The 15,838-nt window shown below is 45.5% G+C and overlaps 1 protein-coding gene across 3 annotated transcripts in view; it reads left to right on the forward strand.

The window, feature by feature from the left end:
* Positions 1–15,838, forward strand: part of LOC115198073 (glucosidase 2 subunit beta) — a 252,996-nt gene that overhangs the window by 34,138 nt on the left and 203,020 nt on the right. For all 3 annotated transcript variants that reach the window (XM_029759746.1, XM_029759745.1, XM_029759747.1), the window contains exon 8: positions 6,903–6,981. In XM_029759746.1, the coding sequence (XP_029615606.1) occupies positions 6,903–6,981 (79 nt within the window). The remainder of the gene's footprint in view (positions 1–6,902; positions 6,982–15,838) is intronic.

Consider the following 15,838-nt stretch of genomic DNA (forward strand, 5'->3'; position numbering starts at 1 on the left):
CTCTGTCTGTCTGCTGTGGGCAGTGTTTAATCTCTGTCTGCTGTGGGCAGTGTTTAACCTCCTCTGTCTGCTGTGGGCAGTGTTTAACCTCCTCTTGTCTGCTGTGGGCAGTGTTTAACCTCCTCTTGTCTGCTGTGGGCAGTGTTTAACCTCCTCTGTCTGTCTGCTGTGGGCAGTGTTTAACCTCCTCTGTCTGTCTGCTGTGGGCAGTGTTTAACCTCCTCTGTCTGTCTGCTGTGGGCAGTGTTTAACCACCTCTTGTCTGCTGTGGGCTGTGTTTAACCTCCTCTGTCTGCTGTGGGCAGTGTTTAACCTCCTCTTGTCTGCTGTGGGCAGTGTTTAACCTCCTCTGTCTGCTGTGGGCAGTGTTTAACCTCCTCTATCTGCTGTGGGCAGTGTTTAACCTACTCTGTCTGCTGTGGGCAGTGTTTAACCTCTGTCTGCTGTGGGCAGTGTTTAACCTCCTCTATCTGCTGTGGGCAGTGTTTAAACTCCTCTGTCTGCTGTGGGCAGTGTTTAGCCTCCTCTGTCTGCTGTGGGCAGTGTTTAACCTCCTCTTGTCTGCTGTGGGCAGTGTTTAATCTCCTCTGTCTGCTGTGGGCAGTGTTTAACCTACTCTGTCTGCTGTGGGCAGTGTTTAACCTCTGTCTGCTGTGGGCAGTGTTTAACCTCCTCTATCTGCTGTGGGCAGTGTTTAAACTCCTCTGTCTGCTGTGGGCAGTGTTTAACCTCCTCTGTCTGCTGTGGGCAGTGTTTAACCTCCTCTTGTCTGCTGTGGGCAGTGTTTAACCTCCTCTGTCTGCTGTGGGCAGTGTTTAACCTCCTCTGTCTGCTGTGGGCAGTGTTTAACCTCCTCTTGTCTGCTGTGGGCAGTGTTTAACCTCCTCTGTCTGTCTGCTGTGGGCAGTGTTTAACCTCCTCTGTCTGTCTGCTGTGGGCAGTGTTTAACCTCCTCTATCTGCTGTGGGCAGTGTTTAACCTACTCTGTCTGCTGTGGGCAGTGTTTAACCTCTGTCTGCTGTGGGCAGTGTTTAACCTCTATCTGCTGTGGGCAGTGTTTAACCTCTGTCTGCTGTGGGCAGTGTTTAACCTCCTCTGTCTGCTGTGGGCTGTGTTTAACCTCCTCTATCTGCTGTGGGCTGTATTTAACCTCCTCTGTCTGCTGTGGGCAGTGTTTAACCTCCTCTGTCTGCTGTGGGCAGTGTTTAACCTCCTCTGTCTGCTGTGGGCAGTGTTTAACCATCTCTGTCTGCTGTGGGCTGTGTTTAACCTCCTCTGTCTGCTGTGGGCAGTGTTTAACCTCCTCTATCTGCTGTGGGCTGTATTTAACCTTCTCTGTCTGCTGTGGGCAGTGTTTAACCTCCTCTGTCTGCTGTGGGCAGTGTTTAACCTCCTCTGTCTGCTGTGGGCAGTGTTTAACCATCTCTGTCTGCTGTGGGCTGTGTTTAACCTCCTCTATCTGCTGTGGGCAGTGTTTAACCTCCTCTGTCTGCTGTGGGCAGTGTTTAACCTCCTCTGTCTGCTGTGGGCTGTGTTTAACCTCCTCTATTTACTGTGGGCAGTGTTTAACCTCCTCTATCTGCTGTGGGCAGTGTTTAACCTCCTCTATCTGCTGTGGGCAGTGTTTAACCTCTATCTGCTGTGGGCAGTGTTTAACCTCCTCTGTCTGCTGTGGGCAGTGTTTAACCTCCTCTATCTGCTGTGGGCAGTGTTTAACCTCCTCTGTCTGCTGTGGGCAGTGTTTAACCTCCTCTATCTGCTGTGGGCAGTGTTTAACCTCTGTCTGCTGTGGGCTGTGTTTAACCTCCTCTGTCTGCTGTGGGCAGTGTTTAACCTCTATCTGCTGTGGGCAGTGTTTAACCTCCTCTGTCTGCTGTGGGCAGTGTTTAACCTCCTCTATCTGCTGTGGGCAGTGTTTAACCTCCTCTATCTGCTGTGGGCAGTGTTTAACCTCTATCTGCTGTGGGCAGTGTTTAACCTCCTCTATCTGCTGTGGGCAGTGTTTAACCTCCTCTATCTGCTGTGGGCAGTGTTTAACCTCCTCTATCTGCTGTGGGCAGTGTTTAACCTCCTCTATCTGCTGTGGGCAGTGTTTAACCTCTGTCTGCTGTGGGCAGTGTTTAACCTCCTCTGTCTGCTGTGGGCAGTGTTTAACCTCTGTCTGCTGTGGGCAGTGTTTAACCTCCTCTATCTGCTGTGGGCAGTGTTTAACCTCCTCTGTCTGCTGTGGGCAGTGTTTAACCTCTATCTGCTGTGGGCAGTGTTTAACCTCTATCTGCTGTGGGCAGTGTTTAACCTCCTCTGTCTGCTGTGGGCAGTGTTTAACCTCTGTCTGCTGTGGGCAGTGTTTAACCTCCTCTATCTGCTGTGGGCAGTGTTTAACCTCCTCTATCTGCTGTGGGCAGTGTTTAACCTCCTCTATCTGCTGTGGGCAGTGTTTAACCTCCTCTGTCTGCTTCATGGAGAATGGCTACAGTTTTGCTTCCCAGTGAGATGTTAACATTTCCTCACAGGCTTGCAGAAAAATCAACCGAGTTTCCAATGAGCCTGTACCTCCCCTTCCTCATCCACCCACATTCCCCCCACTACCCTTGAAAGAAATCAATACTGTGCAAGCTAACTAGGCATATTCTCTGGGAGAGGATGGCCCCGGGATTGTAAACTAAACATGCTATAAAACATATGGCCGCATCAGAAGGAAATGCTTGTGCAGCTTTTTTTTAGCTAGTGGCGCGGTGGTTAATGACTTCCTGAGCCTCTTGATGTACACCATTATTCAGCCTGCGTCTGTCCTCTCCCCATCGCTGATGTTCAGGGAGCTCGGCTTAAAACAAACACATTACTAAGCTAAAGTATATTCTGCTTGTTTTTAGTCAGATATTTGTTTCAATCAATCCGTCATTGGGATTCTGGGCCTAGCTCGAGGAGGGGGGTAGCTCCAACATGCCCAGGTGCCAAGCGCAAATTAGATTGCTTTGCGCATGATGTACCTGATACTAGCACAGTTTTCCACATACCGACTCAAAATGCTATTAATATGCACGTTGTGGACTCTTGTTAAAAAAAAAAAAAAAAAACTTTCTCTTTGTCGCTAATTAGTCACCCTGAAACGCTATGATTTTCTTAATCCTTTTGATAGGAATATATAATTATATGCAAATTCTGCGATAATTGCACTCCATTTATAGGCTGATCTCATGTGTGTTATTTATTTATTCCGTTATCGTTAATAATCAGTATTGTTTTCTTAAGAACTTCGATTCCCCCTCTGAAATAAATATGAATGTAAATTTCAAAAATGAAGTCTCAGAAGCCCCCTCACCATAAAGGTTCTCTCCAAAAGGAAGGCTTTAGATTCATGGATTTGTGGTTTTACCAGTTCAAATAAAGGGAATCTGAAAGCAGACATCTTTCTTTGGTTTTGACATGGTAATGCCATATCATATAAGATGATAAACATGCTTAACTTTGTCTTTTTTTTCTTCTTCTAAACGTTGTCTTAGCGTTGTCTAAACGTGTATCGTATGCTCCTGGGTGGGTTTCTGGTTCTCTGTGTTATGTTGCCCTAAGCCTTCATAAGTACCACACACACACAAACGAGTCCCAGTGCCAACAGGCTGGCAGTTGGCAGCCCAGTGCTAGATTAACTGGTACCTGTAGTGCTGCTTATAAATAGTGTGTAACAAATGCTATTGGAAATCAACCACGGCACAGTAACACGTTGTAGTTTTGATCCCCCCTGTCTCTGTGTGTGTGTGTGTGTGTGTGTCGTCTATGCGTGTTCGTTGACACACAGCCACATTTTCTCTGATTGAACATAACCTCCCATAGTCCCCTGCGATTGGGACTGAGGCCATATCGCCAGCAGTATATAACCTGACCTACTGTATGACACTATACCCTCCATGTTTCCTGTAGCAGATAACATGACCTACTGTACAACACTATACCTTCCATGTTTCCTGTAGTAGATCACATGACCTACTGTATGACACTATACCCTCCATGTTTCCTGTAGTAGATAACATGACCTACTGTATGACACTATACCCTCCATGTTTCCTGTAGTAGATCACCTGACCTACTGTATGACACTATACCCTCCATGTTTCCTGTAGTAGATCACATGACCTACTGTATGACACTATACCCTCCATGTTTCCTGTAGTAGATAACATGACCTACTGTATGACACTATACCCTCCATGTTTCCTGTCGTAGATAACATGACCTACTGTATGACACTATACCCTCCATGTTTCCTGTAGTAGATAACATGACCTACTGTATGACACTATACCCTCCATGTTTCCTGTAGTAGATAACATGACCTACTGTATGACACTATACCCTCCATGTTTCCTGTAGTAGATAACATGACCTACTGTATGACACTATACCCTCCATGTTTCCTGTAGTAGATAACATGACCTACGACACTATACCCTCCATGTTTCCTGTAGTAGATAACATGACCTACGACACTATACCCTCCATGTTTCCTGTAGTAGATAACATGACCTACTGTACGACACTATACCCTCCATGTTTCCTGTAGTAGATAACATGACCTACTGTATGACACTATACCCTCCATGTTTCCTGTAGTAGATAACATGACCTACTGTATGACACTATACCCTCCATGTTTCCTGTAGTAGATCACCTGACCTACTGTATGACACTATACCCTCCATGTTTCCTGTAGTAGATAACATGACCTACTGTATGACACTATACCCTCCATGTTTCCTGTAGTAGATAACCTGACCTACGACACTATACCCTCCATGTTTCCTGTAGTAGATAACATGACCTACTGTATGACACTATACCCTCCATGTTTCCTGTCGTAGATCACATGACCTACGACACTATACCCTCCATGTTTCCTGTAGTAGATAACATGACCTACTGTATGACACTATACCCTCCATGTTTCCTGTAGTAGATAACATGACCTACGACACTATACCCTCCATGTTTCCTGTAGTAGATCACCTGACCTACTGTATGACACTATACCCTCCATGTTTCCTGTAGTAGATAACATGACCTACTGTATGACACTATACCCTCCATGTTTCCTGTAGTAGATAACATGACCTACTGTATGACACTATACCCTCCATGTTTCCTGTAGTAGATAACATGATCTACTGAATGACACTATACCCTCCATGTTTCCCGTAGTAGATAACATGATCTACTGAATGACACTATACCCTCCATGTTTCCTGTAGTAGATAACATGACCTACTGTATGACACTATACCCTCCATGTTTCCTGTAGTAGATAACATGACCTACGACACTATACCCTCCATGTTTCCTGTAGTAGATAACATGATCAACTGAATGACACTATACCCTGTGTAGAAATGATAATGGGCATTTATTGTCTCTTATAATCCAGATTGCTAACAGCTAACAGTCACCAAAATGAAACCTAGACAGTCAAGGAGCAAATTTTGACGGCGATGAAATATAACACATTTTAAGTGTGGTGGCCCTCTGGACCTCAGTGAAGACCCAAATGCGGCCCCGGGGCAACATGAGTTTGACGCCCCTGCCCCTGAAATAGTGTAGACACATGGCAGAGGGAGCTAAGTGTTCACTCAGAGAGGGTTGTGTGCGTCTGTGAGTGAGTGAAAGACTGAGAGATTGTTTAAATGAGTGAGTGCGTGGCTTTGTGCCCTCTGAAAAATACATATCACTCACTGTTAGGAGTTTCATGTGTGGCCATGGAATGCATCAGCGATAGACTTTCAAAATGTTTTCTTCTTCCTAGTGGCCAACCTCGCATTTACTAAAGCTGCACAAGGGGTTACAACAACTGACTTTGAAATTGGAGAGAAATGCACCCTTTTAGGTAGCCTCCTCTCTCCTTTATCCAATGGCCATCTCTTAGTGGAGACCTTGACATGGAGAGTTGATCAAAGGTTGGGATGCTGTGAAGAGAGAGTGGGATAATCACCCTGCGCCACTGTAGAGTATAACAGAGAGCTCCACTCCAAGCTAGACACCCACCTCTTCTCCAGCAGAATAAGAGAATACACACAGGAATCTAGCTCTATAGCTTTCCCTGCATCTATTCCACAGTATCTGTGTCTGTTTGGAACTGTCAATCAGTACTGTATCAATGCACATAATATTGGATCCCCATCTCAATGTCTCCCATCTTCCGCTCATACTACCCTTATTTCCTTTCATTCTTTACTTTTTTCCCTTATTTTTTCCATTTCCCTCCCTCCCTCCCTCCCACCCTCCCGCCCTCCCTCCCTCCCTCCCTCCCTCCCTCCCTCCCTCCCTCCCGCCCTCCCTCCTCCCTCCCTCCCTCCCTCCCCCTCCCTCCCTCCCTCCCTCCCTCCCTCCCTCACCCCTGCCCTCCCTCCCTCCCTCCCTCCCTCCCCGCCCTCCCTCCCTCCCTCCCGCCCTCCCTCCCTCCCTCCCGCCCTCCCTCCCTCCCTCCCTCCCTCCCTCCCTCCCGCCCTCCCCGCCCTCCCTCCCGCCCTCCCTCCCTCCCTCCCTCCCTCCCGCCCTCCCTCCCTCCCGCCCTCCCGCCCGCCTCCCGCCTCCCTCCCTCCCTCCCTCCCTCCCTCCCTCCCTCACCCCCTCCCTCCCTCCCTCCCTCCCTCCCGCCCTCCCTCCCTCCCGCCCTCCCGCCCGCCCTCCCTCCCTCCCGCCCTCCCTCCCTCCCTCCCTCACCCCCCCGCCCTACCCCCCCGCCCTCCCGCCCTCCCTCACCCCCGCCCTCCTCCCGCCCTCCCTCCTCCCTCCCTCCCTCCCTCCCTCCCTCCCTCCCTCCCTCCCGCCCTCCCTCCCTCCCTCCCTCACCCCCTCCCTCCCTCCCTCCCTCATTGTTTTTAACCTCTTTTCTCCCGTTTCTTTGACTGCCACAGTATTACCGTGGATGAAGTCCAGGCGAAAGTCTCTCCCGTCCAGGATGAGGAGCATGCTCTATCTGAAGATGAAGCTGTGGTATGTTTAAACTGTATTAAACATCTCACTGATGTTATAGGAGTTTGATGTTAGAAATAATTTGGGTCCTCAAGCATATATATTTGTTTTTGTTGTAGCCCAGCACTAATCAAAGGCTTTGGTGATTAGTTGATTAGTGGAATCAGCTAGTGCTGGGCTAGAAAATAGGTGAATTAGTTGAATCAGGCGTGTTAACGCTGGGCCAGAACAAAATGTGCACCCCAGGGGCTCAATAAAAATAGCTAGTCTCTTCTTCAATATTTCAAACACAAAGCAGATATCCCAGCCTAATCATTGGTTTCCTGGGTTCCGTTGTCAAAATCTCCCATGCTATTCGACAAGTACTCTCACCACAGGGTCTATCCATACTCATTTGAATTCATAGTCAGACAGTTTCCAACAAGGATTTTTCTTCAACCGTGATGTGTGAGAATACCGCTGTCTGTTCCACTTTAAACTGTGAGCTTGCGCACCAAGAGCAGATATCAAAGTATTTTTTCTGGGGGGGGGGGGTGTAAACAAAATACCTGAATCTCCTTTTTCTCTCAATGCTAATTGGTATGCGAGAGGGCCTGCCGGTGTCCCTAGAGTGGGTAGTGGTAGCTTTAGACTTGGCTAGTAAATAGACACATACTGCGAACAGGCTCTCACGTCCACTAAAATGCACCAATCATGCAGCATCAATATTGTATATCTCAATATGCTTATAGGGGAGGATTACCCAAGGTTCCTTATCATGCAGTCTGCAATTATCGATGTGTGAGCGTGCTCTTGTGTGGGTGAGTGTCTCCGTGTGCGTGTCCGTCTGTGAGACTTATTTGTGTCTATGTTCCCTAGAAGTGTCTCCTAATCATGTTCTTGTCCAAGTTAACTTTACGTAACAAGTCTCAGTTGACACAAAGCTAGTTAGCTTTACGTAACATTTACATTTGACATTTTAGTCTTTTAGCAGACGCTCTTATCCAGAGCAACTTACAGTAGTGAATGCATACATTTAATTTCATTTTGTGCATTTTTTTTTTTTTTTTTTTTGTACTGGCCCCCCGTGGGAATCGAACCCACAACCCTGGCGTTGCACACACCACGCTGGCGTTGCAAACACCATGCACTACCAACTGAGCCACACGGAGCCAGTTGACACAAAGCTAGTTAGCTTCACGTAACAAGACTCAGTTGACACAAAGCTTTAAATACATTTAAATGCAAAGGAATTCAGTATCAGTAAGCAGCATTCTGATTGGACAGCTGTACCAAGCTAATCTCCAGGGTCTACTGATGTTGCGTGGCGTTCTGAACCATGTAGTCTACCAAAAAAGTACCAAGTCCTTCCCTCGCAAGCGACATTAAAAGGCCCAGAATGGGAAACCATTGGCTGTTTGTTATTTATAGCTGGTGAGGACACAGGAAGGCGATCCTAATTAATTCACATACATTTGAAGTGAGTGAATGAATATGAATATGCATGAATATGAAAATGTGCACTTATCCAATCAAACGATGATCAAGCCGGCGAATTAAACAGTTTGCCAAGGACAGTAGTTAATGGGCAATTTACATTAGAACGAGTAAGCAGCCGCATGAAGACGTCGACACCCTACAAGGAGCTGTGCTTTTTTTTGTTCTGCGTTTCGCTCTGATTGGCAGCAACATTTGTCTCTCATTCAACCTGTTGTTATCAGTAACCCTGTGACATTCTCCCCACAAAGAAGTGTTACGTCAGCCATTTTTATTTTACATTTTTTTACATTAAATGAGACTGCTTATGCTCCTAATACATGAACATGTTCACTTCCTCCCAAGGCGGAGAAATTCCCCCCTCTATTGTTCAGGTTGATAACATAGGACTCCGAGTTGAGTTCCCAGTCATATTGAGAGCTGTTGTATTTGAGAGATGGTCTGTTATTGTAACGTCCAAAGACTTTCATTACTCGGGCCAGAAGGATGTCAGGAGCAATTGGGCTGTAGTTTTAGATTTCTCACGCTTCCCCCACTTCCTGTCATTTCCACTTAATTTTGATTTGGTTCCTTCCTCGTTTCCTCCCTTGTCTCCTCTCTCGTTTCCTCTCTTGTCTCCTCCCCGTTTCCTCTCTTGTCTCCTCCCTCGTCTCCTCTCTCGTTTCCTCCCTCTCTCTACTTTCTCTGAAAAAATCTTTGGGCACCGCCAGAAAATTCAGTTTCCACTTCAGTGGTTCAGATCATTCAAGAACAGAGAGTACCTCAAAACAATTTGATGATCAAAGGAAGCGTTCCTCTCTGTAAGGGAAAGCAGGACTTTAGACAGTGGCATTAGGCAATGCTATGAGAAGAGAAGGCTTTACACTGTGTTCATTGTTTTTAGTTGAGGAATAGTTGTATAATTCTTAGGTAAAAAGTGATTCATTTGAAAAAGGATGGTTTTATAATCCATTGAACCGTATGTAGATAACAAACAATGAACACGAACAACATTGGCATGCATAGTATCCACGCTCATGTCCACATTGTCTCAATACCTCATCAGAAATCCACTATATGCACAAGTATGCATTTTGAAGTCTCTCCTCTAGTATCCTTTTTCTGCTGTTGGAACCCTCTTGGTTGTCTCCATAAGAAATCAAACATGGACACCACATACTCGGAGTCGTTCGCGTGTGACCGCACTTGTTGCTCGGATGTGGTGAAGAGAAGCAGAGTTGAGCTGGGGAGATTGCACTCTCCTTGGTGATGGACCTCTAGGCCTCAAAATGAGAGACGTTTTTACCCTCTCCTCCTTCAAACTTCCACTCACCTAACCCTTACACCCTTCGTTGGGAATGAAAGGTCTCACCACAGATTAAGTTTCTATAACAAAAAGAAGACTGGAGAGAAAAAAAAATCCTGCTGACAAAGAAATCCATCTTAGGTGAGAGAGAGGAAACAGCCATCCCTCTTCACCCTCCATTTCCTGTAGCAAGCTTAGGTAATACTCTAGGTCCTAATTTATGTGGTCTCTGACACCTGGAGTTGCATGGCAAATGGTCCAGGAACAAAAGGACAATGCCCAAGGACTAGTCAGCCCTTCCCCCTCTGAGGGGTATCTCTCTGTTACAGTATTCAGAGGACTGACTATTATTACAGAATAATACAATACCATGTCTGGTATCTATCTGAAATGTGTCCTCTAAAGAGGACTCTGAAGCTATCTATATGGATGGATGATCTCTGTGGTTACTTGTATCTGTACAGGGAGAACTCTGAATTACTCTACGCAAAGTGTTTTTAGTGTTCCTATTAGGAAATTCTGCCTTATTTATAATCTTCTCATCCCCCAGACAAGCCTTTAGATATTGTGACAACCTGTGGAGTTTGGGCCTGGGATTGTTTAAGTTATTGTAAACTTGGTATCGTTTGATTGGTCAATGGTGGTTGATTTTGGGTTGAAAGGTTACACCTTCAGATGTTATAAATGGAATGAAATGCCTTTGTTCTCTCTCTTTCCTATATCCAGTCAATGGAGGAAGGTTTATGATCAATTTTCATTTCCTAGGCTTCTCGGCCTCTGGCCTAATAGGTAGATCTTTGTTCGTGCTTTGTAGTCTACGTTAACCTTAGGATCTATATGCCTAGAAGTGTACTTTGATATATCAGTATTGTCTTATAACTTGTTTTATGCCTTGTATGTGAATCCATTCATTGTACAATGTTAATTAAATATCTGCTTTTGATATAGACAATTCTTAGACCAATTTATGCTAGTCAACGTCAACTCATTGACTAATGCTTGCACTACAATGCCTGTCACTGTTCTGGGATCAGTGGCTAACATGACGATGTCAGAGAATTCTGTATGTTCTGTATGTTCTGTGTTTGTTCTGAATTCTGTATGTTCTGTAAGGCAAAGATGGATCATCGCCACTCTGTTCTAGAATCAGTGGTGTCATGAACAAAAACAAGGTCTCCTTGTAATTAACACTTTAACACCCATATTTTCCTTCTCACTAATCCTTAATGAATAGATATATTTGTTTGGATGTACAGTACCAGTCAAAAGTTTGGACACACCTACTCATTCTAGGGTTTTTCTTTATTTGTACTATTTTCTACATTGTAGAATAATAGTGAAGACATCAAAACTATGAAATAACACATATGGAATCATGTAGTAACCAAAAAAGTGTTAAACAAATCAAAATATATTTGAGATTCTTCAAAGTAGCCACCCTTTGCCTTTACAGCTTTGCACACTTTTGGCATTCTCTCAACCATCTTCATGAGGTAGTCACCTGGAATGCATTTCAATTAATAGGTGTGCCTTGTTAAAAGTTAATTTGTGGAATTTATTTCCTTCTTAATTTGTTTGAGTCAATAAGTTGTGTTGTGACAAGGTAGGGGGGTATACAGAAGATTCCCCTATTTGGTAAAAGACCAAGTCCATATTATGGCGAGAACAGCTCAAATAAGCAGAGAGAAACTACAGTCCGTCATTACTTTAAGACATCCTGAAAATTTCAAGAAATTTTAAAGTTTCTTCAAGTGCATCGCCAAAACCATCAAGCGCTATGATGAAACTGGCTCTTATGAGGAGCCGCCGGAGGAAAGGAAGACCTAGAGTTACCTCTGCTGCAGAGGATAAGTTCATTAGAGTTACGGGCCTCAGAAATTGCCTTGATGACAGCTTTGCCCACTCTTGGCATTCTCTCAACCAGCTTCACCTGGAATGCATTTCCGCATATGCTGAGCACTTGTTAGCTATTTTTCCTTCTTGGATCAGATTGTTGTTTTGGAGACATGGTTCCATTCACTCCCCCAACCAGGTATCACAGCACTACTGGCTGAACTACATTTGATCACGTCATGAGGGATAAACTGGAGTAGGCTACATTGTTCTCCTCTGTCGTGTTTCAACATCTGTCGGGTCACGAAGGGAGATGTCATCCCATGGAGACTGCAACCTGCACCCCCCTTAAGGCTATAGCGACGACACGTCCGACTTGTAACTTTAACGTGACGTGTCATCTCTTATCTCCCTCATTGCACTTTCGAGCACTTGACACGACGCCACTGGCAGTCACCCCCCCCCCCACCCCCCTCCCACAAGGTCAGACACCCAGCCTAGCTCTTAACATCAGCCGCTTGAGTTTAAGTCCAGCCAGCACTGTGGATTTTCGAGGGGGCGTATTTGCATTAAGCTTGGCTCATAGTTGAATGTTGATGCTGTGTACTGTAATGGTCCTTAACCAGGAATAAGATAGTTCACAATGCTAGTTTGATTACCAGGAACAAGATAGTTCACAATGCTAGTTTGATTACCAGGAACAAGATGGTTCACAATGCTAGTTTGATTACCAGGAACAAGATGGTTCACAATGCTAGTTTGATTACCAGGAACAAGATGGTTCACAATGCTAGTTTCATTACCAGGAACAAGATGGTTCACAATGCTAGTTTGATTACCAGGAACAAGATAGTTCACAATGCTAGTTTGATTACCAGGAACAAGAGAGTTCACAATGCTAGTTTGATTACCAGGAACAAGATAGTTCACAATGCTAGTTGTCAGAGCATACTCTTGTATTTGACAAAGATTGTGAGATATATTATGTCATGTCATGACATATCATCAAACCCATAGGACTAATTAGTGTCAGAGCCTTGGTTTGCCCTGCAAATTATAACTACAAGAGTGGAGGGAAATTCTTGGAAAAATGTAGACTGCTTTTCCACCAGCCATCAGAAGGGGGCAGCAGGCCTCTTGTGGAATAGTCACTAATGTAAAGTCACATTCACAGTTAATTGAATCCCTTTGTTTTCATGGGCTGGGTCTGAGGTGCTGCTTTTCTTTCTTTGTTTGCAGGGAAAGAGATCCCTCCTGTTCTGAGAAGATCCTGATCTCCCTCCACAATAAATTCCTTTCAATTGCGTGTGGGAGCTTATACCGTTTCAAAGGGTTTGATATCTAATGTGTTGACGGGGATTTTGCTACTGGACTAGTGTAGGGGCATAGTATAGGCTTTCTTTAAATGACTGCCGTGTCTTTGAGGTTCACAGTTGTATTGGTTTGCGTTATTCTATAACAGTAGCAGTCTAGCTTGGCTGTATCAGGCTAGACGTTTTTGTTGTTGCTTGGCATAGGGTCATAGGTTTCAGGGAAGTAGTATTTATCCAACTGGAATAAATATGTTTGAATAGCATTCACTCTTTTAAGCTTGTAGTATCATAGTAGTGGCGTATACACTCGCGCTGGTATGTGGTTAGAGTATGTAAACTGTTTTATGGTCTGTATGTTACAACCTTGTTCTATAGCCTGGCTGGCTGGCTGGCTGGCTGGCTGGCTGGCCGGCCGGCTGGCTGGCTGGCTGGCTGGCCGGCTGGCTGGGGGAGTCTGTAGTCTGAGTTCCCCTGTCACTACGGTTCCTCACTTCTCGTCACACGCCTCATGTTTTTCATGCCCGGCTAGAGTTATATAATGTGAAATGACAACCAGAAGCGGATGATACGTGACTTAGTAAATAACATTGACCCGTTTAAAACACTGTATTATATGGTGTTATGGTCTTTGTGGGATGAACGTATCATAAAGGATTCTGTTTCTCCTGTGCCTCTCATCTTCTTCCTCCTCTCCTCGTTGTTGCCAAGGTAATGGAGCTAGTGGGAGGTCAAAGTGCGAGAGGGGAAGGTGGAGTTTTGTGTTCTCCTCAAACTTTTTTTTTTATTGAGCATGGCCTTATTTCTATCACAGCATATTGGATGACTGTCATTCATTTTCCATTCACCCAGTTCAATGTAACAGCGATAGGTTTAGGCTACTACATGATACTAGAATTTTCCCTGTACCCATCATGAGGTTGCCTCAACCTAGCCTACAAATTAAAGTTTGCAACATAGGTGCACAGGTCGAGAGAAATTATTGTAGGTGACAGACAGTGACACATTTAGTACTACCTTGCACACTCTTGCCTGCTTCTAGCTGATCTATGGTGTAGCCATTAGTCTAACAGTTGCAAGCGAGAGTTTCTATTGGACAAATTCAGGTATGTTTGTCCCCTCTTCGTTACATTTGCTTCCGTTTTAAGAAACGTTTTTCAACATAATCGGCAGGATGAATACACCCCTGATCACACGCAAACACAGAAGTAGCAGCCACATGCAAACCGCATGATCACTTTGCTCGTTGTATATATCATTCCTTCTAGCATCTACACTCCTGTCACTTTTTCCCTTCGCTTGTGAACTTAGTGAACAATACAACAGCTGTCTTGTGACCAGGTGAAAAAACCTTTCCAAGCCAAACATTCATAACCGCTAACCACTACACAAAGCCTACGTTGTTTTTACCATATTAACGTCATAGTCAACATAACTACTAGAACTACAACATAACTACTAGGGCATTAACATGGTCTAGACTCTGCTGTGAGAACAGGGCATCAACATGGCCTAGACTCTGCTGTGAAAACAGGGCATTAACATGGCCTAGACTCTGCTGTGAGAACAGGGCATTAACGTGGCCTAGACTTTGCTGTGAAAACAGGGCATTAACATGGCCTAGACTCTGCTGTGAAAACAGGGCATTAACATGGCCTAGACTCTGCTGTGAGAACAGGGCATTAACATGGCCTAGACTCTGCTGTGAAAACAGGGCATTAACATGGCCTAGACTCTGCTGTGAGAACAGGGCATCAACATGGCCTAGACTCTGCTGTGAAAACAGGGCATTAACATGGCCTAGACTCTGCTGTGAAAACAGGGCATTAACATGGCCTAGTCTCCCGGGGACTCTGCTGTGAAGACATTAACATGGCCTAGTCTCTGCTGTGAAGACATTAACATGGCCTAGTCTCCCGGGGACTCTGCTGTGAAGACATTAACATGACCTAGTCTCCCAGGGACTCTGCTGTGAAGACATTAACATGGCCTAGTCTCTGCTGTGAAGACATTAACATGGCCTAGTCTCCCGGGGACTCTGCTGTGAAGACATTAACATGACCTAGTCTCCCAGGGACTCTGCTGTGAAGACATTAACATGGCCTAGTCTCTGCTGTGAAGAGATTAACATGGCCTAGTCTCCCGGGGACTTTGCTGTGAAGACATTAACATGGCCTAGTCTCCCGGGGACTCTGCTGTGAAGACATTAACATGGCCTAGTCTCCCGGGGACTCTGCTGTGAAGACATTAACATGACCTAGTCTCCCAGGGACTCTGCTGTGAAGACATTAACATGGCCTAGTCTCTGCTGTGAAGACATTAACATGGCCTAGTCTCCCGGGGACTCTGCTGTGAAGACATTAACATGGCCTAGTCTCCCAGGGACTCTGCTGTGAAGACATTAACATGGCCTAGTCTCTGCTGTGAAGACATTAACATGGCCTAGACTCCCGGGGACTCTGCTGTGAAGACATTAACATGGCCTAGACTCCCAGGGACTCTGCTGTGAAGACATTAACATGGCCTAGTCTCTGCTGTGAAGACATTAACATGGCCTAGACTCCCGGGGACTCTGCTGTGAAGACATTAACATGGCCTAGACACCCAGGGACTCTGCTGTGAAGACATTAACATGGCCTAGACTCCCGGGGACTCTGCTGTGAAGACATTAACATGGCCTAGTCTCCCGGGGACTCTGCTGTGAAGACATTAACATGGCCTAGTCTCTGCTGTGAAGACGTTAACATGGCTGACATTAGAGGGGTAAGGGTCAGGGGTTCACTGAATGGAAAGGATGAGCAGGGAGTCATGTAATGGGAGCGATCCAGTCCGATCTCAAAACTTCTGCATAGTGTTTCTCATGTCAGGAACCACATTCATATTATGTAATGGGGCGGCATGTGGCCTAGTGGTTAGAGCGTTGGACCAGTAACCGAAAGATCGAATCCCTGAGCCGACAAGGAAATAAATCTGT

The sequence above is a fragment of the Salmo trutta genome, chromosome 8 (assembly GCF_901001165.1).
Source record: "Salmo trutta chromosome 8, fSalTru1.1, whole genome shotgun sequence".
Taxonomy (NCBI): domain Eukaryota; kingdom Metazoa; phylum Chordata; class Actinopteri; order Salmoniformes; family Salmonidae; genus Salmo; species Salmo trutta.